The following is a 24979-nucleotide window of genomic DNA, read 5'->3' as shown; positions in this document are numbered from 1 at the left end:
CAAAAAAAAAAAAAAACAGTTCATCTGGTTCAAGAGCCGATATTTGGACCAGGGACCTCCCAAATACAAAGCAGGAAAACAGTATCAGTAGTGGGAATAATGCTAGTACTCCTAGTAGCAGTGACACTGGTAGCAGCAAGCCGATCGGCCTGCCAGTGTCCGTCTCTGTAGCATGTCCGGGCTTGTATTTGCGCGGTTCGCTTTCTGTCATGCGGAACGTGCTTCGGCCTTGGAACAGAGGATATCCCGCAGATGGAAGGGGATTTCACAAAAATGTTGAGCATCATTGGAACGTGATCTGTAATGAATGTGCCGGTCTTAGCTTTCAAATGGATGGAAATCCACCCTCATCTTGAGCCATTATTCCACTCTGCGAGCGGAGATGCTAATGAACATTGCTGTTTAATGAAGATGTATCAAGAACTACATATTTTCCTGCTGTTTCATATGGGTCCGACACTCGGTCTTGCACGCCGAGAGAAGATACTCAGAATTTTTAGAGCAAGCGTTCGGGATAATATTCCAGCCTAAGAGATAGGTAATGGCAAAGGCAAAATGGTAACGCTGTCCTTATGCCTATTTAATAATGCACCAAGCCATTGAGACGTATGGGGGAGAGGAGGTTCGGCTCCACCATTCTTGATCTCGGCACTGTGGTCATTTTCACGCACTGGCCGAGACCCCACCACCAAGAGCAGGTGTTGATGCTATGAAGTATACAAAAATCTCTTTCCTCCTCCCGGGAATAGAGCCCCGACCTTCCACCTCGTAACCCATTACCATAATGGCTGAGTAACAACGGACTACAACAAATTACATTTTCGTCTAATAATATTGTTAGGGCGACTAAATGAAGAAGGGCGATATTAGCGGAACATGTTATTAACACGGAGGAAACAAGAAGTGTGTTCAGATTTTTGTTGCAAATTCTCAAAAAAGGAGTCACTCCGAAACTCTTGGCGCACGTAGAATAATATTACAGTCGGTCTTATAAAATACCGCATGAAGTTGAGTTGATTCAGCTGGCTCAGGACAGAGCTCAATGGAAGATTGAAATAAGATAAACTAGGAAGAATGAGAAAGGAAATGTTCGAGGTACATTTCTAGGCATATTCCAATATTTGCCATGGGGAATTTAGACAAATTATGAAAATATCATGAAGATATTCGATGCCCCAGCGTCATTCGAACGAGGAACCCCCGAACAGTAGCCACAGCCAACCTGTAATATACCATTCTCGATGTTAAAGATGCATTCCTCAAACGCTGTAGCCCTATTTAAACGGGTTTACATGCTTAAATTAAAGTCCTTTAAAAATCTGAGGCAATGTGAAAATTAAAGTCGTTCCTATATTATCTATGTGTTCGTCTTATGGGTTCATCTGCAGGGTAACTTAACATAGTTCAGTTATGTTTCCAATATAATCCCTTCCGTATAAAACTCAAACCGAAGCTGTCCCTCTGCATATGCACCATTCCATCAAAGCGTGTGGAACAAGTGGACATAAAGCTCCACGCATTCGTATCTCCGGCAGTAAGTGTAGGCGTTGGGCTATGTTCACGCTCATACGAATTTGTCCTGGTGCTCTTCTGTTAGATGAGTGGTTACAGCCTAGAGCCGGTCTAGACAAAGTGAGATCAGTTCTTATAGACAATATTTATATACTCCTGTCGGCACAAGACAATAATGTTGTGTCCACAGAAATATAAAAAAATATTATCCATAATGATTTACGCAACAGGATGCAAAAAAAAATATGAGATATAAGTTCTTGCCCTTGCCAGGAGTCAATCCCAGTAGCTAGTTACTCTACTGGCGCATCTATTAAGGCTCACGAAGCTTTAACAGAATTTAATCAGATTTTTCTTAAATAATTCATTTTATGAAAACGTGTGCATTCCATAACGTATATGTCTCATTAACGTCTATGAATTTTATCTTTGCAGGCACTATATGTATAAAAAGCGTACCCTTTTCTATCATTATGAATGTCAGCAAGTAGTTATGAACAAATAAAACAGGAATAAACAAGAAAGAAAGTATGCTTGAACTGGTATCGCAGTGTCCACTTCTGCCAAAGGGTTCATGGCGTTCTTCTGGATAGCAGCACCGTTTAGCGCACGCTTTTCTTCTAACAAATTTACAATATTCGTATAAATGTAGTTGTCTTTTCTGATCTTACCAGTTGCTGAGATTAGCTCTCTTTCAACAAAATTTGATTTTATGGGTAAAAAAAATATTTCATACGTCCATAACTTTTTTATTCATTACATATTACACTTCTAATCAAATAATAATTTATTTAGATGCAATAATGCTCCTTTGAAATTTATAATTTATTTATACTAGTTTGCAAAATTGTGGATACTGTGTAACACCCGAATTCATCCTCAGACAGAGGAAACAGTGTTTCTCAATGAGGTCTAGCCGCTGCAGTGGGATTATCTCTGCATTTGTAGATTTGTGTATGGAGTAAACTAATGTCAGGGTCATAGTAGCATATCTGTAAAATTGTGTGTACTCATGTTAAAACAGATGGTCATATTTCCAGTCTAGTTATTTGTAGTCAGAACCGATTAAATGAACGTTAATTGATGGCGTCTACAAAATCATCTTAATCACATCCAACATTGGCTCAACAAATGGCGCATGAAGGCCAACGAAGATAAGTCTATTCATGTAATATTTACCATGAAACATGACAACTGCCCTTCAGTACAACTCAATAATTCTTAAATCCCACAAGCAGACGACGCCAAATATCTTGGCATGCAACTGGACAAAAGACTCACATGGCAAAAACATATCAAGACCAAACGCACACAGCTCAGAACTAAATTCCACAAGATGTATTGGATGCTGGGACGCCATTCGGAGCTCTCAACAGAGAACAAGATCCTATTATATAAAACTATACTAAAACCGATATGGACCCCTTATGGGGTACCGCTAGCAACTCCAACATCGAAATTCTTCAACGATTCCAAAATATGGTACTGCGTGTACTAGTTAACGCACCATGGTACGTACCAAACTTCGTCCTACACAAGGACCTGGAAATTCCACCAGTACGCGAGGAAATCACGCTCTCCAGTAAAAAATATCAGGCACGCCTCCGGAAGCACCCGAATTCCTTAGCGACCCACCTCTACGATGAAGAAGTCAGGAGGCTTCACAGATTTAAACCGTCAGAACTGTTAACCAGATTTGCTATCTAATTTTGTAAAACAATTAACTAGTTGACTATAATTAGTTAAATTACATATAGAACGAGTTCATTGGAACACGTTCTTCATGTTAAATTACTTTTATATTCATCATAACTAGTACTTATTATCCAAAATAGCTGGATAGATTGTATAATAAATTGGAGAAATAAAAAAAATTGATGGCGTAAACTGTCTCTATTCTAATAGGATTTAAAATTAAAATGCAGACAATTTGTGGCACTAAGTAATTGATATAGGGCCTATGCTTTAACCAAACACTGACATACATACGTCGCTGGTAAGTCCACCTTCTTTAATTAAGTAAGTCCCATGGTTAAAAACGTGTCTTCAAACCGTCACACTGACAATTTTTAAGCCTAAGTCTTTTCAGAACCCCACGAGATTCTTAGAAAACGGGACCGGCGGTTATGAGGACTGTACCTTCTGTAAAATGATCAAACATTATCAATTTTTTTAGTCTGTTTTTGTGGAAATTATAATATTGTACTTCAGTTTTCGAGTTAAATTTATTAACCTCTACAGTCATTTCACCACGCTTTACACAAAGTACATAAAAAGACTGCATAATGAAGAGGCTGTATCCATTTGTTTCATCTCGGCAACAACTAAACGGATTTCTCATTAAAATATGTAATCTGTTATTTCAATTACTTTATACATATCATGTATATACAACGGAATGAAAAACAAAATGTTGTATGCCTTTTACTCAGTACAATATTCGTATATTTGTTTACGTCTGTAGACTATATATTTGCAATTAAAATAAATGTAGTTCAAGATCCATACATTGCTTGTATTCAGACCTACATCTTCCCGCCCATATTCAGTTCTTTGTTTTATCTCCCTAAACCGTCTTAAGCCTAAGTATTCGCAAAAATAATGAAAAAATATCCCGCTTGGGGTCGCTTTTTATGTTTTAAGTGTCGTTAATAGGTGGCATGCCTCTTGTACATGTCCCATAATGCAACGTGATACACTTCGAGCGGAAAAGTAGATGGCAGGCTGGGCACCGAGTCTGCGAGCAACCGTAGCTGGATATCCAGCCGGTCAGTAGGGCGCGTGACACTGCCGACACTCGCGAGTATAACTTCACCCCACACATTAAAACATATCAACTGGGTTAAAAAATACATGCAAAACTTATTTAGATCATTTGGTAAAATAATCATAAGATCAATTACAGAGACTGAAATTTACACATATTTACAAGCTACAGATATAAGTCAAACCTTCATCAACATCTGTCAAAAGACTCAAAAAGATATCTATCCTAACAATTCATCTGAGTCATTCAATTAAATAGCTCTTAGAATGAACTAAGCTGAATGAAACTTACACTTGGTAACAGACCCACTCCTATAACACAAGTGCCGTATACCAAATTTCTACAAAATCTATAAACGAATTTTAAAAATATAAGGAAATATTCCTTTACGCCCTTGAATTAAGTGGCCCTTGAAATATGACAAATTTAAACAAGCTACACCAATATCTCACTAATATAATGATTAATCTACGGTCTGGAAAACCAGAGATACAGATTTTTTCTTCGCCACGTTGTATCGTCCAAATGGGCTCTAGAACCTATCCAACTGCGGAGTGGCACTGACCGGCCAGTTTTCTCAAACTACTACTGTTACCTTACACTAAGATAATCCGAACGAACTTAAAGTAGGTTTACAACTATAGCAGTTTAACTACTTCATGACACCGTGTAAACATAAAACACATAAGTGACTGGAACTATAGAGATACCAAAATATCTAATTCAAAACCACAACATTCTGACTATACTACATATATCAAAAAGAAAATACAACTGTCTCTCAGGTGGCTATTTACATACATCTGAAATAATGTCACGAAGCAATACACAATGACTTATCTAATAATTTAATTAAAAATGTCTTACCTTGTGTCTTCAACGTCAGTATATAAAAAGTTGGTTATGGTGGTCTAAATTACAGTCTAACACTAATAGAATTCTGCACTTGGGCTTAAAATCACAAGAAACTAATGTAAATTATCGCCACAACACATCTCCACTTAGCCACAGGTATACTACGTACTAAGTAGAATTTATTTCACTTGAGCACTACATGTGTCATAACACACAGTTAACCAAACATTAAACCGAACCCCGCGATACAAACTTTTAAAACTTGACAAGTAACCGGTCACAACACATCTTCACTTAGCCACAGGTGTACTACGTACTAAGTAGAATTTATTTCACTTGAGCACTACATATGTTATAAAACACAGTTAATCAAATATTAAACCGAACTCCGCGATACTTTTAAAACTTGACGAGTAACCGCAGAAACACTAGTGAAGAGCAATAATTTGCCCGGTCTAATTCGTCTTTCCCCGATACATTGCCGCCCTACTTCGATAGGTCGCGTGAGTGACGTATGCTTCTCACTGGACTGAGTGACAGCCTTCGGAAAGAAGCATTCGGCCATTAATTATGACATACATGCAGGAGATGAGCGCGTTCATCATTCCATTCCATGTTTGACAGGGCACAATATTGTATTGAATGGTGTTTATACGCAAGAAAAGAAACATTTACAATTAACTTACAGTTCACTCATCACGATCGTTTCGCCCGACACCCGACTTCTGAAATTCGAGCTAAATTACAATCTTCTGGTGTAAAATCCTACATTCTTGTATGATAATATGTCTGATGGGAAACCCATATACATGCCTACCGCAAGAAATGTTTTCCATTTGATGATGAAATTGAAGAATATCGAAGTCCTGTTGCTGGAACTGTGGTGAACGCTCTGGTCTGGTTAATAGTGTCACAAGGTCACTTAAGCTCTGAGGAATATGAGAGGGCAAATTAGCTAACGAAAGCTTCGGTGTTCTGCTGCGAATCAGCTATATGTATTATGTGTTAGTAACAGGTAGGCCCTCATTACTGGGCAGATGCTCCAGATCAGTAGCAAATCTCAGGAAATGACCAACACCTATTATGAGAAAAGGTAAAGTTGTCCCTGTGCTTAACTAATTAAGCACTATGCCATGAAGGCGTTTGAGAGAGTGGACGTACAGATTCACATTTTCTTGACCTCTGCACTAATTGGAGGTGAGTGGTCACCTTCATGCCCTTGCCGCATTAACCCTGGGGAAACAGCACCTGGTACCCATGGTATAAAAGGCTGGGTGATCCCCAGAGCCGATATGGATGGTGCGGAGAAGAGAAATTTCTCGACAGAACAGGGACTAGAACTCCGATCCCTCTGTCGTCCAGCCTGTAGCCAGTCGCTATCCCAGCTCCGCATATTATGAGTGTAAACAAAACTATTACAATGCAGGTTCACAGATCTTGTTCTTGTATGTATTCGTGTTGTGAAGAATAGATATGACAAGTAGACACACCTTCGTTAGAAAAAAAAATCTTTGGAACATAACAGACAGCGTCTACCTGTGCGTTCATTTCCACCTGAGGTAATGACATAACGTTTCTGGATCATCATTTCAGAAAACAGATGTCAGCTTTAAAATGTAATAAATCCAAGACATTGTTTCTTTCAGAAGGACGATAATGAAGCAAGAAAAGATACTTCCTTGAAATCTTTTTTTTTAATTCGCTTAGTGGGGGGTGGAGTCCAACTGGGTCCACTCGGCACGACGGCCACTGATTGGCCTATTGTAGCCTGCCCCAGGTGATTATGATGATGGAGAATTTGGTGGAATGAAGATTGGCAGGGGAAACCAAAGTTCTTGGAGAAAACCCGCCCCAGCGCCACTTTGTCCACCACAAATCCCACTTAACCAGACCTGGGATCATACCCAGGCCGCCCCTGTGGGAAGCCAGCGACTAACCGCTTGAGCTATGGCGCGGCCAAAAAGGGTGATAGTCTGCTAACTCCAAAGTGAATCTACTTCTTGCAGAGCACATATCTTCTCTGCTCATAACATGCAAACCTGTCTTCCACATACTAACACACAGAATCACATTTTTGCCATTCTATATTATGAAACGTTTGTGACCAAAATTTGCACTGCTTCATAGAAATACCCTAAATATATTTATATATGTAGAAATCTATTCATAAATAAAGAATTAATCTCCTTTAAATTAGTGGGGCCAATTAATCTATATTCAATAGTTTTCCTTAATTTTAATAACAATCTCTTCTCTTCATTATATTATTTATTTATTAACAAAATTAAACCAATTAGTAACCTTAGTCATATAATCATATTAAGTAAGCAATGATAAAAATATATAAAGGACCCCATATATGTTGATACATGCATCACAATCCTGAGTGCACTGTGTATGGGGATGTTTCAAGAGATATATTTCAGTGTCAGCTGGTTCCAATGCATATAACAGCATCCCATCATGGAAAGAATATAATGATATTAAAATCAAACAATAAAACATGTATCAATGAACATATTGTGACGTGTTGCGCTATGGACGATGCCCCTCCCTCCCCACCAGCCGTGACGTGCCAAGCAGAGCCGAAGTGAGCCGAGTCCCAGCACACTGGTCGCTATGCAACTCGAGTAAACAGCGGTTGCTAGGCAAAGCTGGTAAATAGTGGTTGCGAGAGACGATGGCAATAACAGCGGTACACAGCGTTGCTAGCACGACGGAGGCAGACAACAGTGGTGCCTATGACGTGGCTGTTTTCTGTGTTGTCCGGAACGAGGCTAAATAAGGAGCAGTCAAGACTATTCACGGTCAGTTACGAGTTCCGAGCAAACGAACGAGTTCTCAATCTAGCCAGCGGGGAGTAATGAGTTAGCCAGCAACCAGTCAGTTGTATTCGGGCATTTGCAATGTAGTATTTGTGATACTGCAGATTTCAGTAATTGTGGATCTGTAAACTGTGTGATTGTAAGAGCGAATGTGAAGTAAAATTCGTTATACCCAATACGGCGTGAATTTGTTTGTTGCATTATACACCCAACACATGACAATATGCTCCAATGAAACAGAAACAATGTAAGATTTTAGGCTTTCACGGTGGTGACTATGAAGAAAGCAGTCTTCTGGGATTTGGCACCGTGTATATGTGGTGTTAACCGACGTTTCGGAGGAACGTATCGCCTCCATCTTCAGGGTAGAAGAAAAAATATAAGAAATCTGCAAGCCAAGAGACTGTGAGAACCGGTAAAAGCAGACTGGTAAACAGAAACAAGTCTCCAGAATCATACTGCGACACATGGTGTCACCATTAATATCATCATGCATGGACAGCTCAACAAGAAAATTAATCATAATAACTGGGTACAATGCTTTTAAGTTCCGGATCTGTCTCGGTCTTCAGACAGAAGAAAAAGGTACCTAGTCAGTGGAGCTATGCCTTATCACTGGGCACCAAAGCAGATCAGGTATGGTCTATATACACAAAAGGGACTACAAATTCCAGTGGCATGTTGCTCTTTCTTTGTTATAATGGAATAAACACAACTGTCTCATGTACCGTAAAACAAACAGAAATAAAATACATATCAGAGTACGGGAAACTGTGACTACCTTCTTAGCACACTGCAAATCCCCCATCTCAGATGTCAGAGAGAGAGAGGGGTGGGATAACAAGCTGAAAGCAGAGCTGCCAGACTGAACTGCACCATGTATATGGTAACATTATGCTTCATCACATTATAACACTATCACTTAGTGTCAATATACACTGCGAGCAGATATACTTGTGAGAGTGTTACAGAACAGTAGTATCTTGTGTTCAGTTTTGAGAACAATGTAAATGCAAAGTGGCAGGTAGTACAAGACTGGGAAATAGCATAGTGAAAAGAAAACAGGACTTTTCTCAAAACGACGGCTGGAATTGAGGTCCCTTATTTATTTTACAGATAATATCATTGTCACTCTGTGGTATTCAGAATAATGTAAGCTTACACATTACTGTACAACTATGCATTGTTTTGAATCATTGTGTATATACTCGGCTTACTGTTCAAAGAGAAATACAAGCTGGCATGAAGGATTGTTACCTTTAACCTTTATTGAGTCTGTTCTTGATGTTCCATAACATCATTTTAAAATGTCACTTGATCAACGTCTTTAATCTAAATCCAGCCAAGTCTCTGGTCAGAGATGGTAATGTGTTGACTGGTAATGTCACCTCATGGTCTGTCATAAATGAGTGTGAATCATAATTCATAAGAACCAAATGAGAAAACTATGTATCTACTCCAGTATCATTTTATCCATCACAAACACCGTAGCAACTGTCTCAGGATTTAACCCAGGTCCCAGCAATGAGAAGCTGATAACTCTCTGATCTGTGTCATTTTTCTGTAAACTCTCAATTGTGGCCTCAGTGTTTAGAAGTATTCACATTTTCTTCCATGACCAGTTTTCTTCTAACAGCAGTCATATGTCTTTCCACCAATCCAGCTGGTTTTTGTTTAAATAGGAACAAGAAACAGACGTGAACTCTTTTAGCATGTTGCTGACCAGGTTTCATGATTGACTTGGAGAGAAAAATTTACACCGTAAATCTTAACACAGACTGTACTGACTGTAACTACAGGAAGCACTCAATCACTTGCTGAATAACACAGTTATTAATTAAATTGACCACTAAAAATTTTTAATATTTGTTCATAACAATTCTGTTCACACCTCACTAATGTCTGTCACTAACCACCTTGTAGAAGCATCCCATCATTATAATACTTTGATGAATAATTCCTTCTTAACATGTCTTTGGGAAGACTGTACCTCCAGCCAGCCCGCAGCTGCATACTGAGTGCCCGTACTGTTTCTGACATGACACTCCTGTCAGCAATGTTCATGTTCTCTTCTGGGTCCACCTGGTGGTCATAGAGTTCTCGGGATATAACATATTTCCAGTCTGGCTTAAAGTTCTTTCTGTCAAATAGGACCCACTCTGTGTAGCGGTGTCTTGAAGTTCGTAATGAGTACCCTATGATGGTGAAAGATGCTGTATCATTTACTGATGTTAAAATATGTAAAACTACAAAATTATTTCTTATTTTACATGGTTGCTCACTCTCCGGGTGGAACAAAAATTGGAGGAAACTGCATTGGAGAATATATGAACCTATTAGAAATGAAAATATATGAAAATGGGGAAAGTGTCATAATGAAAGACTTCACAATTTACAAATGTTAAGGTGCATACTTATAAGACACAAAAGATGATATGAGTAGACACAGCATACACAGGGGAAATAATAAATACATTCAAAACACTGGTCAGAAAACACTATTTGGGAAATCTTGGTGTACATGACAGGAAAATTTTGAAGGGAATCTTAGACAAACAGATTCCACAATCTATGAACTGTCTATGTGAACTGGACTGAACAAGCTTGGGACAGAATATAATGACAGGATTTTGTAATGGGGGTCACAAAGCTCAGCATTTCTTATCCAATATATATAAACTCAATAAAAACTTTCCTTTGTATTTTTTCCTGACAGCAACTGTAGTCAGGAGGCCATAAATGATGGAGGAATTTAAAATGTATGCTTCAGTTTTCTCTATAACTTTTGCCTGAAACACTTTTCTCTCCAATCATAAACATTTGAAATAAATGTAAAATGTAAGTAGGCCTTCATGTAGCCATTGTTAAACTTGTCCAACCTGAACAAAATATGGCATTGCTTGGTAATCTTTTGTAAAATTCTCCAATATCAAATTTCATGAAAATTTGCCTAGCAGTTCTCAAGTTATTTCATGCATACACATGGGCACACAGAATAAGAGAACTTAATAGGCACTCTGCAGGATTGTGAATACACCTAGAAATAAAGATGGTATATGAAGAACCACTGATGAAACAAAGGACAATCTGCACAGACCAAGTGAGGGAAGATACAAAAAAGAGAATATGGGGAGTGTGGACATGGTATAAGAGTATGTTTATGGGAGAAGAAAGAATGGGGAAAAATTTGTCATAGGATGACCCACCTTGATGAAAATCTCAATTAACTAGGGTGACAGACTTTATGGAGCCTCAATACTGAAACTGTCACTAAAACATACATAAAAAAAGATAATGACAATGATGATGATGATTATGATGTATTGACCCAGTATCACGTACCCATTACTTTAATCTGCTTCAGGCGAGGTTTGTCACTGTTTGGTTTTAATGTTGGGAACAACCCAGGACGTGGATACTGACTGAAAACTCCTGTCTTCCATTTCTGTTCAAGATGTCGATTTCTTGCTTCAGTTCCTTGAACCTGAAAGTTTCCACACAATATATTTCATTTTTTTTTTTTTCATTCCTGGTTCATGACAGGGCATCACAGTAAACTTGTTCACTAGTGTTTGAGAGGAATTAAGATTCCACCCTCAACAGATAAATTTAATTGTTAATTGTAGACAGCAGTTTTGAAATAAAATAAATGCAAGTGTACAAGCATCCCAGTTGAAGCAAAATCTGGAAACATACTCTATGTGGCATACTTTCAGTCATAGGGTCTCTTTTAAGAAACACTGATTCAACACATTTTTAACCATGTACTGTATCAAACACAATAGAAATTAGTGATTTAAAATGGCCTCAGCTATGCTTGGTGCATAGTAATGCAATTCCCAGCGAGATTTTACAAAACTGCCTACACAAATTGTTGGATCTCTGAAACAGAAGAACCGGATAGTACTCCTGTCAAGTCAGGTCTTCGAATGTCAGCAAAACTGACAAACCTGTAGCTTGAAAACATTAAACAGAAAATGTTCCCAGGTTACAGCAGATGCTGGAACAGATATCTCTTCCATACATATTCTTGGCACTTCAAGTTCTTCTTGGGAAACAGGATAAAGTACTTTTTAGATCCTTTCCTTCAGTTCATCAATTATGTGAGAACTTCACCTGTAATGTTTTTGCTTTACAGTTCCTCATAATGCTTCTCTGCCATTCAGTTCAGAACCTTTTGTCTTCCCATCTACTATCTAGAAGCATAAAAATTAAAATGTACAAAACTATAATTTTGCCAGAAGTATTATAATGGTGTGAAACTTTGGTCTCTGACATTAAGGAAGAACATAGAATGGGAGTGTTTTGAGAACTGGGTGTTGAGGAGAATATTTAGACCTAAGAGTGATGAAATAACAGGAGGCTAGAGAAAACTACATAATGGGGAACTTCATAAGTTGCACTCTTCAATAAATAGAATGATCAAGACAGGAACAACGAGATGGGCAGGACATGTAACATGTGTGGGAAAGAAGGGGAATATATACACGGGTTTTATGGGAAACCAAATGGAAGTAGACCACTAGGAAGACCTAGACATAGATGATAGAACAATAAAATGGATCTCAGCATAACAGGGTGGGGTGGTGTGAAGTGGTTTCATCTAGCTCGGGAGAGGCACTAGTGGTGGCTTTTGTGAACATGGTAATGAACCTTCAGGTTCCATAAAATGTTGAAAAATTCTTGAGTAGCTGAACGGCTGATGGCTTCTCAAGAAAGACTCAATGCCATGGAATTAGTTAATTAGTTTCTCACAAACAAGAGTCACATTACCTGAGGTCAGGAAAATTTACTGGCCATAAACCATTATTAATATTCTTATCCACAAACACATCTCTCAGAGAGTCTATTAATGCCCTTTCTGTATGAGCAATAGCAGAGTCTTGTTGACAAAATGCATATTGGCATTCTTTATCTGTAAGCCACTTGAATAATCAGCAAAATGTTTCTCAACTGACTGTACCCTTGAAGGAAATCAGTCCAATTACTCTATCTGCACTTACACTGAACCATATGCAAATACTAGAATCATGCTGTGGAGCTTCCCATATATTCATCTTGGATTGTATGAAGTAGAGTATCTGGTTTTCAGTGAATTTACCTCTCCATGTAAGCCAAACATACCAAGACTTGTCAGAAAATAAAATAAAATCAGGCGAAAGATGATTTCACCATTATGAACAGACTAAAGGAACCACTTGTTGCTGTTAGTGAGATTATGTTGCTACAATTTATGCAATATTGTTGCCTTATATTGTTTCAGCTTCAGGAGTTTTGTGTTAATTTATGCAGATTTTGAAACCCCGATCTGTGCGAAGTACCTGAGCAAGTTCTAAGGATAATGTTCGAGTCTTCCATTGATTGCATTCGATTTCTCTTCAGTGAGCAAATCACAACCTGTTTTGGTCCAGTAACTACTTTGTCTATCAAAATTTATTTAAATTCTATGAACAGATTCTCTATATAGAGCTGTAATGTCGGAAATTTATGTCAGAATCTTCTCCTTGCATTTGTTGCAGAACCACTTTTCACATAGATATTGTACTCGAACACCCACTGTTCCAATTCCCATACATATCTCACATGAGACATTCTGACACGGGAAATAATAAATCTGAGAGAATAACTGTATAACACAGAGGACAAGTACAGTAGCAAGAATTAAAGCAACATGAGGCGCAGAAGATATGAGGGTCAGCCTGTAAAGCATAACCTTGCTTCGCAGTTGTATTGTCTAAAAATATAATTGTATAATGGGCATTTAAAGGGGAGAGAAAGAAAGAAAGAAAGAAAAAGGAAGGAAGAAACAAACAAACAAAGTAAGAAAAGAGAAAGAAAGGAAGGAAAGATGGATAGAAAAAGGAGGAAGTGAAAGAGAGATAAAGAAAGATTAACTGGGGTGTTATTATCAGGACACAGTGAATTTAAAAAGACTCAGAATCCAAGTTCCTCCATTATTATTTCAGATATATTAACTGACCTTCCTGAAGACAGCATCTTCTACAACAGGACCTATACTGATTCCCTCTGTGCAGAGTTGCACAAGGCTAGAATTAACTGGACAGAGTGGCGGAACAACTGGTAAGCCTGTCAACTCAACCAGAGTGGGAAATATATCCACCAATTCCACGAGTGCACTGCTGGACAGATACTCCTTGCGTTGGAATCTGATGGAGTCAGTCAGCCCTGGCACATGGAGGATGAAAGGGACCCTCACAGAGACCTCAAAGTTACTGTACTTGGACCATTCTCCATGTTCAGCCATTGACCATCCTGTGGAGGAACACAATTTTTATTTGTACCTTTCAGATGTGGACCAATATAAGGAAGGAGGATGAGATGGAAAAGGCATGCAGCATGCATGGAAGCAAAGAGAAATGCTTACAAAATTTTAGTTGGAAAACTTGAATGGAAGAAACCACTTGGGAGACCTCAACACAGGTTTAAGACTAATATTGAAACTGACCTTAAAGACTACGAATTGGATCCATCTGGCTCAGGACAAGGATAAGCTGTTGTAAACAAAACAATGATCCTTCAAGTTCTGTAACAGATGGAGAACTTCTTGGTCAGGTGGGGGACTGCTTGATTCTCTTGACACACTCTGCACTTTAATTCTTGTGTAAGAGTCTTTCTAGGTGACAAAGAAGGCTGATAGGTGAAAGATTTTGGTCACGAATTCAACCATCCTTTACTGTAATGGGACCTGCATGAGGAAACAATGGAAAGCACTCCTAGTGTCGGGTCGGAGAAGTACCATATGCTGTTTGAACATATGTGCATTACAAATTTGTTCCTGAAATAATATTATACAAAACTGTAATTTTGTCTCTGATTTTTTGCCAGTTGCATGTGAATTCCAAATTCCTAGATACCAGATAGTCAGAAGTTCATTGTATATAGTATACATACACTCACTCCCTNATATATTATAATAATAATAATTATTAACAGATATTTTGAAAACCTGTGCCCCTTTAATTCTTTAATTATAGATTATAATCTATAATACACCATTCATGACATTTTGTGTATCACTAGTAAAAGCATAAGAGGCATAACTATATCCTTGGGTATTTCATTAAATGGTGACCATAATGAAAACGTTTTCAAATAAAGTTCATACATCTTTAAAAGCTTATATTTTGCTTTCACACATACCATTTGTACAGTTAGTAAGCTGATAAATCTAAATTTGAGCCTAATAGAGAGTAATAGAGAGAGAGAGAGAGTTATGCTGGGTCAACAGAAACCAAAGTAAGGACCACCCAAGAACTTTTAGTACAGATTGCCAACATTAAATTTCATATAAATCTATTAAGTATTTTCAGAAGTAAAACATGCAGACATATGAATAGACATGCATGTCAACTCCATTATGTGTTCACTCTATGCATTTTGTGCAAATTAAAAACAAACTCTATAGCAAACTAATCAACTTTGTTTATAAGAAACCATACTCTTTTAAAGTCACCACAATGTGAACCATTAATCAGTTTGAATAAGTTAAAGTTGCTCTGATTTAGAAAAATTACCCCCATGGAGTTTCATAAAATTGATAAATTGGTTTATGTATTTTAAAGAAATTATTGACAGGTGCATATGCGAACACACAAATGCATGTACACTCACACACAACACACTGTCCTTCAGTGCTCTGTGCTGAAAGTGCCTGATGCAAGATTTATGTAATATTTTATATTTATAGTTACCATGATCACCAATCAGAAGTACAATTGTGCTGTTGAAAAGACCCACTGCTCTCAGTTCTGAGAGTAACTGGCCCACTAAATCATCAATATAAGACACTGCTGCATAATAACTTTGTATCACCAGTCGAGCATAATCATCTGGAACAATTTTTAGATAAAGCCAGTGAAGAGTCTATTGTGTTCAGTGTGCTTGAGAACAGGGTGTTGAGAAGAATATCTGGACCTAATATGGAGAAAGCTGCACCATAAGGAACTTCATAATCTATACTTTACATCATAAACTATTAGGGTGATGGAACAAAGAAGGATAAAATGGATGGGACATGAAGCACACATTCATATGTTAAGAAACTCATACAAAGTTTGGATGATAATCTTCCAGGAGACTGTTTGGGTGAACTAGTTATAAATGGAATGATAATAAAAAGATAGATCTTAAGAAAATGGGATATGGTTGCTTGGTGGGCCCTTGTCCATGCAGAAATGGACATTCAGGTTCCATAAAAGTGGGAAGTTTCTTAATTAGGCAAAGAGCTATCAACTTAAAAAAAAAAACAGTAACATGCAATTAGTTAGAACAAGTGTGCACATAAACAAAGTATATGACTTATATTTATAATTTTAACGCTTAATTTGTAATACAGAAATTTTCTTGAAAGGTTTAAAGTTGATTAACTGGTCTAGAAACTCTTTGCCTCTATGATATTCAAAAATTCCTTGGCATTATGACAAAATCCTTTTACTAGATCATATTTTGAGACACCAGAATCCACTCCACACCTTTGCAGCCTATTTCTTTAAGGTCCATTCTAAACTATGTCTAGATCTCTTTCTTTGCTTGAAGTTTCTTAGGCAAAACATTACATACATTCCGTATCTGCCCATGTGGTATACATGGGCAGATGACCTGCCCTCTCATCCTCATTGATTTAATCACCCTAATCATGTTGAATGGAAAGTACAGGTTAAGTGCTTCATTATGTAACTTTGTCAACATCTTGTTACTTTTCTGTATTAGGTTCAAATATTATCCTCAGCAATTTGTTCTTAAACGTCTTAATCTAAATTCTTCTTCAGAGCGACAAGAAACACCTATAGCTACATAAGTAATGATGGCAGTTATGAGGGACACACTCATATTCTTCATAACCCCTGATGATTTCTTCCTTTTAATAGAGACAGTTAATACCTCACCAGGCATTGGGCCAAATGGAAAAGACACATTGAGGGCTGCCACATCTTCCCTCTCTCTCAGATCAGTCCAGGGATTCCATGCTACTGTCGGCAAGGCAGATGGTCGCCAGTGTGCTGATGGCAAATGGATAGATTCCAATGGGTGAAGTTCTGAAATACAGATCGGAATGCTGCTAAGTACATATTATTCCTTTAGAACAATCATTCTCAAAATGGTTTCAAAGGGTCTGAAGACAATTATGACTGCTTGTGTGGATGAATGCACATGCTCATTTACATTTATATTTACCACGGTATTTTACAGGATATTTGAGAGGCACATGTGGCTTGTGGAAACCAACAGCCAAGAAGAATGGTGACAAAGTGGCACTTGACTGAGCCTGAAGAAATTTTGTTGCTTCATCCAGAGACTGCAAGTCAGGCAGCGAGTGACCAGGCTGGAACCTGACTTCCACTGGACAAACCAAATTTCGGCCAAAAGTACCATCTGCTTGAGGACAAACACTCGCCTCCTTGTAGTGTTGAGTGGGCGGATGATAGGGGGCCTCGGACCAACTGTATGGCTGATCATCGCTCCAATTAGATGAAATACCTGCAGGACATGAACAGTGCATGTTTACAAGGCATCCAAATGAAATCACATGACCCACCATATCATCTGGTGACTGAGATGATCACTTGCCTATTCCTTTTTATTCCTTGGCATATTTAATGATGCTTTCCTACTTGCATTCATTGAATAACAGGACAATAAAGAGTAATGAATTAGAAAGCGTGTGACAGGAAGCAGCTACATATTTTAAGGTATTACTAGCCCAGCAATTCCACAAAAAGACTAAGGAGGCCACAAAATCATCATTCAGGGAAGCCAGTCATAAGGCCAAGATTCAGACTCTGAACATTCCAAAATGTGAAGTGGGACTAACTGCTGTAATCCCATATATCGGGCTATACTAACTGATGTTTCATGTAGTTCCCTCAAAACCTTTCCATAAATTTGAAAGTAATAAGATTTTGGGCTTGGAATGACAAGCCATCAAGTGTAAACAAGTAATATACAAACAATCCAATTATTTATAGGGCCTTACATGCTTTGGCTCTTCAGACCAAATTCAGATGCTACACAATTAAAGGAACTCATTTTTCAACTGCTCTGGTCTTAGCACAATTACAAGTTATGCAGTCACAAACTATAAATATAGGTTACAAGTGCAGATGTTTAAATCAGTAACAAGTTTTCTTGTTTTTGTGCTGTATCTTCTGATTGATACAGGTTTTTCTGTTCTTGTTTGTTAAACGTCTGATGTCCTGTTGGATCCATCAGTCAGTAAGCAAGAAAATAGCAATTTGGTGAATTTTCATATACCTTCAGACATACTATATACTGTTTCAAGGTTCCAGATTTAATGGTGGAGTTTCATCATTACCCTTCTTTAAATATATACTTCAGGTAGCAAAGATGTGTCTCTCTGAACATAGCTAACAAGAAATACTCTGGATTTGTGAAAATACAAGTCCAGAGGACTGGAGAAATTTATAAGTACTATCACTGTGACAATTAAATTTATATTTCAAATCTGTGATCCAACCTACACACTTACCTGGATGGAAAATCTTTCCAATTGCCTTAGTGTGGTAGCCATTCTCTTTGAAATACTGAGGGAGAGTTGTAAAATTTCCAGCAACTTCACGCCAGTAGCTGTAGAAATCATACAAGTGAAGTGTGTCTGGACGTCTGCTTGTCAAGAATGAGTTCCGACTGGGTGCACACAAAGCTTGCTGAAACAGGAAAACAATATTGTTAAACTAACTTTGTGCCACAGAATCTTCATTAACCACATGGTCAAGAAATCACCTACTGTTAAAGAACCAAATAGATCATCACTATTATAAAAAAAAGCATCCCTTCAGATCCTATCCTCAGCCTGTTCACATCTTTGTAGCTTGTTTATCTAAATGGCAGAAGAGGCTGGTCCAGAATTAATGCTTTAGACTTGAATTTTGGAAGTGCTTCATTCAAAGCTTAGCTGGAACTTGAACTACCCTGAGTTTTTTCACAATTTTCCTCACTCCCTCCAGTACTATGCCAGAAGAGTGTCTCAACTAGTCCACAACTGCTTCCTACCAAAACCTTCCCAATTCATTGATGATCATACATACCATCCAGTGCTATATACTCTATATCCTTATAGCATCATTGGATAATTCGCACACACACAAAAAGACACCTAAATATCTGAAATTTGAACCTTCCCTACAAGATTTCAGGATCTCACGGTAGTGGAAAAAAATATCATTGTTTTCTGAGATGTGATGCCATATAGTCTGGTAGTTGATTACCAATGTTTTTTAGGAAATTCTGCCCCCATCTTCAGGGTACAAAACTAAGCCAAGTGTGTAAGAAATGCTTCTAATGCAGGGAAGCCAGACCAGGACATGGGCTCTAGGCAGGCTAACAGCATGACAGATATAATCAGATATAATGAGGGCTCAGCTTACACTTCTACCCTGAAGATGGAGGAAGCATGTTTCTCTGAAATAATTTTAATGATAACCAGACTACATCTGAGTAGACTATAATATTCTTCCTTCCCTTCAAAGGTTACCAAAATCAAACTGTTTATATATTTCTTGTTTTTCCCAAATAGACTGTATGTCACATTGATGTATTCACCCTAAGAGTGCTATTTTGAAATCGTTGTTTTCCCCATGTTCTATCTTAAAACACAAAGGACTTAGAAAATTACAGATGGTCTGGTAATGATATATGGCGAAGAGTACAAATTCTGACATCCTCCTTAAGTAATTTTCTTCATTCCCACCATTCAATTTCTTAGGCCCAAATTTAATGGCACAATTTCACCAGAAAAACCCACATCCTGCACCTCTGGTTTCTAATATTTCCAAAGATTCAACCACAACACTAAAGCCCACCATCAGACAAAATCCTTAGCCAGTTCTGCTTACCTTCCTTTCTGACAATTTGTTTCCCTAAGATTCACCTTCATATCCTCCAATTTTCTTGGTCTTCCGTTACCTGACTTGCAACAGGGTTCCCTGCTAAAATCTGTACAGATTTCTTGCCTTCCCCACTTCGTCTACACATCCAGCCCATCATAACTTTCTTGATTTCACTGTCATAGCAACTTTATTGTTTATTGTTTATTGTTATTAAATAACTCCACAAATCCTGTACAGGGGCTTTAGCACCCATAGGATATAGAGCTATATATAGAGCAACAGCAAGTGATTCTTATAAATCTCCTGATACAATGCCCAATTACTTCAACCCTCTTCAGCCAAGCAAATGCTTTTTAATACATGTTCCTCCTTCCAAAGCATTCCCAAACTTTATTCTCCCAATCTCACCAGGAAAAGAATTTACACTTGTTTCTGTTGCTCCTAAGTCTTTAAGTTTTAAAATGTTAACTATAGTTTTGATAGTTTTCCAAACATGAGAAATAAAGTATCTACTCTTACAAATTACTTTCCTTAACCCACATCTTATCAGTGTACAAAGCAGCTAATGAACCAGAATGTTACTAACAAAACTATAATAAAACAATATAAGTGTAATTTTATGCAACTTTCACATAAGTCTATACGGGAATATTAGAAGTTTCAAAATTATGTCTGCTGTACAGAGCATAACCTGTGCTGGGGTCAGGATGGTGAGGGGGGGTTCACAACCTTTACTGGAATTTCCAACATTCTGATCCTGATCCCACTGACTTATACTGCCATCTGCGGCTTGGTTCTGAACTGGACGAATATATGTATAGATATAGCATAAAGCACAGTTGTTCAGTCACGTTCAGTCATATGGAAGGAGTTACTGTGTTTACATTGTCAAAAGTCTGGTGTTCTATTGCATATTTCAATATAGCATACTACAGTGCTGTACTTCAGTTGCAGTATGTGCGGGATACTCTGCCGGTACCTCACTCTTTCCTACCTGCACGTAAGCATTGTTAAAGTATATGCTACTTTCTGCTAACGCATCAATGTTTGGAGTGTGTGCCATGGTATCTCCGTAGCACCCAAGCGCGGGGCGCAAGTCGTCCACAATTATAAAAACGATGTTATCTTTCGCTTCGATGCCAGAAAATGACAGGAAAATATAGAGTGTGTTCAATATTATTTCAGTTATGCTTGACATTACTCTGAAGTCAAAACAATGCAACATATTTTCATGGTTTCATACGGCATCACAGAACACATAAACAACAAATCCCTCTTTCGTATCGATGGTAAAATCACAGATGATACAGTCTAACAAAAATATCGAATTATTCGATTACCGCAAATTATGGAATAATTCCGAATTCTGAAAGAGGATCGAGTTTCATTAGTAGTTTTATCATTATATTAGTATTTATTTATTTAAAAAAAAGAACTTGTATAAAAAAATGTTCTAGATCAGTGGATCTCAAACTGTGGGGCGCAACCCCCNCAGGGGGGGGGCACAGCATACTTTCCTACAGATAAAAATTAAAACTGCTCTAAATCAATTAGAAAAGTAACAAAAAATAAAAACACATATAGAAAACGTTTGATGAGTACAGGCATTAATTATCATGAATTTCAAAATAACTATTAATTATTCTCTCTACTGGCAATTATAAAACGCGTATGCCAGAGACAGCGTTGATAGTTTGGCAACAACCGCATCCTCTGAAATCCTCTGAAGTCTAGACTTTTTAAAATTCTGTGTACGGAAATGGGTGCTCGATGGCTTTCAAGAGGCAAGGTATTAAAGAGAATGTTTAAGCTGAGGTATGACGTGTTCTGTTTTTTAAATGGGGAAAATCGCTCACTGGCAGACAGTTTCATCAACAAGGATTTTTTGTTGAAAATGGCTTACCTCACAGATATATTTGAGAAACCAAATAGCCTCAACACTTCACTTCAAGGGAATGAGGCAACTGTACTTTCTTGGAATGACAAAGTGAAGGCATTCGTGAGAAAATTAGAGCTCTGGAGAAACAGTATGGAAAGTGACACGCTAGACATGTTCCCTACTATGGTGTCAATGGTACAAGGCACTGAGAATTCAGTGCTTGCAATGGACATAAAAGTAAATTTAAGGAATTGTCTTTGTTGGAATTCTGGATATATATTGGCACGTAATTCCAAACTTTGAGCCAAAAAGCATTGAAAATCCTGATTCCATTCACAACAACTTACTTATGCGAGACAGGCTTTTCTGCTTTGGCAGCTATAAAGTCAAAGTATCGTTCAAGGCTAAATATTGCTAAAGAAGTTAGAGTGGCCATTTCTGATATTACACCACGTTTTCATAAACTTTGTTCTCAAAAGCAGGCCCATCCATCACACTGAACTTTGATATTTAAATGTTTGATTTTCTTTGCAGAAAAAAAATTAAATACTTGTTAGTTAAATATCGTTTCATTTCAATACATATTTTGGTTAATTGCAAGTGTTAAAACTAATATTTATTGTAGACCCAGTATTGTGATACTTTAATTGTGAGTAAGAAAACTGCTAAGTAGTATGTAGAAAAAAACAAAATAAACTGAATGAAACATCAAACATACCATGACTTCTATTTTGATAAAGAAAAAACAGGCTGGGGGCCTGAGAGGATTTTCTCTTCTCAGGGGGAGCTCAGAGGTAAAAAGTTTGAGAACCACTGGCCTAGGCAATGCCCATCCGGCCCTCTCGTTAGCAGATTAGACAACGTGGTTTAGTGACATCTACATGCAAGGTAGCAGTACCAATAAATAATTCCTGTTATTCACAATGGAAATTGCACGGATTGCAGGTACCGGGGACCCATTCACTGGTGGTAAAGCGGGAGGGGCGTGCAGCTGACCATTCACTTGCAACTAGTTCTGAGTTCAAGAATACGTGGATCTATACATCCACTCCCTCACATGCCTTCATGGCATAGTGCTTAATTAAACACAGGAACTTCCATTTTTCACAGCTGGTCTCCAATCCTGGGTCACTTGCCTCAGACTGCTCCTCAAAAATCCATTTTAATATTATCCTCCCACTATGTATAGGTCTTCTTAGTGATATCTTTCATTCTGACTTCCCCACAAAAATTCTATATATATTCTCGGCTCACTTCGGCTCCGCTCGTGACGTCACCGCGGGGAGAGTGGCAAAATGTAGTAGGCAAAATGTAGGCAAAAAGTAAGAAGACAAGAGGTCTTCAAATGAATGGTAGCAAGCATTGCCTTAATTTAATCTGCATAAAAGTATAAATCTCAATCAAACACGACTTTTTTTTATAGAATAACTAAAAGCAGTTAAAAGGTTTATCTTTGTTGTTGTTGGTTTTAATTCACTATCATCAGACCTCTATATTTCAAATGTAGAGAGGAAACTCTGTAGATGCCCCTTTTGCAAACACATGATATGTACATATAAAAGTCGGTAATTAATATGATATTGCACCATGTGTAGGGAATTTTTTGGATAAAGCTCATTGGATGTGCCCCCTGTGGAAACAACTAAGAACAACAGATTTTAACTGTATGTTAGTATGTTACAAGTAACAATTGTAAGACGTCAGTTGTTCAACCTCCTTATTATATCCGTCACAACACAACTAATATCAAGATCAGACCATTTTCAGCCCTGCTACATGTTTTGGCTCTTGATAGCCATCGTCAGGCAAACACATGATTTACACACATATACACACCACTGAACTGCAGCACCAACAAAATTGGATACAATATTATTAAAATATATAAAAAAAAAATTTGCTTGGATCCTGTAGCCACTGCCATTTGGCTTGTTTCCTTTGGTTTAATAATTTTGAGTATCCTTCATTGAACCATGGCTTATGCTTCTTGAATTCATAATAACCTAGACTCTCTTTGGCATAAATTTTGATATTCTCTCTCATAGTTTCCCTGGCTTTATTAACATCCACCTCAGTATCTAAGTTTTCCAAAGCTGTGAATCTATTTGAGATTTCAACACTATACTGCTCTTTACCCTCTACCTCATTTAATTGAACCTCTCCCCATGCACTATTGCATTGTTTGTTTGCTCACTGCCAGTCTTGTCCTAACCTTTGCCACCACTAGGTAGTGATCAGTATCACAATCTGCTGCCCTGAATGATCTGACATCAAGCATACTTGAATGCCGTCTCCTTTCTATCAAAATACGATCAATCTGATTGTGCATCTTCCCATCAGGAGATGTCCAAGAAAATTTATGGATGTTATGATGTGGAAACATTGTACTTTTGACAGTAAGATTTTTTGATGTGGCAATGTTTACTACTCTAACTCCATTATTGTTACTAATGTGATGAAAACTCTTATTCCCAATTGTTGGTTTGAAAATGTCTTCCCTCCCTACTTTGGCACTGAAATCTCCTAGCAAAATTTTCATAGGGTACTTCAGGAATTTATCAAATACTTGTTCTATTTCTTCATATAACCTGTCCTTTATGTCATCAATTTTATCTTCTGTTGGGGCATAAACATTTGTAACGATATCACACCAGCAACCTTTTAGTATTATATATGATATCCTATCACTAACGAACTCTACCCTCTTAACTACTGATACGATTCTCTTAGGTACAAAAAAAAAACCTGTACCCAATTCATGATTTTCTTTCTCATTTCCAGAGAAAAATATATATTTACCTGCTGGTTCAGTGTCACCTTCGTCCCATCTGACCTCCTGTACTCCCAATAAATCTAACTTACATTTTGAGATTTCTTCCACCACTGCCTTGAGCGAACTTACCTTATACATACTTTTAACATTCCAAGTACCAAATCTCATATCCATTTTCTTTCGCTTAGATCCTTTATCCAACGAATCCGTCCATGTCCGAGGCTTCTTGCGATCTTTCATAACAAGCAATACGGTGAGGAGTTGTTGGCACCACGCCCAAACCCCAAGCTGGAGGACCACACCTTGTCGTCTGTCCACGACTGCTTATCAATATATTCTCAGCTACCCTCCATATCTGAAGGCCATCTCCTCCATCCGCAACCTGAGGACGCCACATGCCGTGGTGACAATGCACCCACCTAACATGGCCCAGACAAAACTACAGGCAAAAAGTATGGGTTTATTTTGATTTTTACGTACACACCAGACGAGAAAACTACA

At 37.9% G+C, this 24979-nt stretch overlaps 3 protein-coding genes across 6 annotated transcripts in view; 1 reads left to right on the top strand and 2 right to left on the bottom strand.

Annotated features, from left to right (window-relative positions):
- LOC111870569 (delta-sarcoglycan) overlaps positions 1-5613 on the bottom strand; it is a 451374-nt gene extending 445761 nt beyond the window's left edge. For both annotated transcript variants that reach the window (XM_023862958.2, XM_023862967.2), the window contains exon 1: positions 5147-5613. The gene's annotated coding sequence lies outside the window, so the exon portion shown is untranslated. The remainder of the gene's footprint in view (positions 1-5146) is intronic.
- A 3437-nt stretch (positions 5614-9050) lies between these two features.
- On the bottom strand, positions 9051-24804 carry LOC111870513 (iduronate 2-sulfatase). Of its 3 annotated transcripts, none has more exons than XM_023862866.2 (8): positions 24608-24804; positions 18467-18644; positions 17155-17457; positions 16866-17015; positions 15672-15809; positions 13940-14232; positions 11302-11443; positions 9051-10154 (listed from the first exon to the last, which is right to left on the bottom strand). In XM_023862866.2, the coding sequence occupies exons 1-8, from the start codon at positions 24716-24718 to the stop codon at positions 9868-9870; spliced, it is 1602 nt and encodes a 533-aa protein (XP_023718634.1). In that variant the 5' UTR covers positions 24719-24804; the 3' UTR covers positions 9051-9867. The 3 variants fall into 3 exon arrangements, with proteins under 3 accessions (XP_023718634.1, XP_023718633.1, XP_023718635.1); XM_023862865.2 differs by lacking the exon at positions 24608-24804 and adding an exon at positions 20821-21094; XM_023862867.2 differs by lacking the exons at positions 15672-15809; positions 24608-24804 and adding an exon at positions 20821-21094.
- LOC111870512 (breast carcinoma-amplified sequence 3 homolog) overlaps positions 20656-24979 on the top strand; it is a 47637-nt gene continuing 43313 nt past the window's right edge. The window contains exon 1 of the mRNA XM_023862861.2: positions 20656-20826. The gene's annotated coding sequence lies outside the window, so the exon portion shown is untranslated. The remainder of the gene's footprint in view (positions 20827-24979) is intronic.

The sequence above is a fragment of the Cryptotermes secundus genome, unplaced genomic scaffold (assembly GCF_002891405.2).
Source record: "Cryptotermes secundus unplaced genomic scaffold, Csec_1.0 scaffold117, whole genome shotgun sequence".
Taxonomy (NCBI): Eukaryota; Metazoa; Arthropoda; class Insecta; order Blattodea; family Kalotermitidae; genus Cryptotermes; species Cryptotermes secundus.
The sequence above is the reverse complement of the archived record's forward strand: the minus strand, read 5'-3'. Positions and strand labels throughout refer to the sequence as shown.

What these genes read in the sequence shown, in the direction of transcription:
- LOC111870513 (XM_023862865.2), bottom strand. Translation starts at nt 21,051, where the DNA reads ATGTTGCATTGTTTTGACTTCAGAGTAATGTCAAGCATAACTGAAATA. An exon ending in TTAACAATGCTTACGTGCAG is followed by an intron (nt 18,645 to 20,820) that starts GTAGGAAAGAGT and finishes TTCCTGTTTCAG; the next exon opens with CAAGCTTTGTGTGCACCCAG. An exon ending in ATATCCTGTAAAATACCGTG is followed by an intron (nt 17,016 to 17,154) that starts GTAAATATAAAT and finishes TCTGTATTTCAG; the next exon opens with AACTTCACCCATTGGAATCT.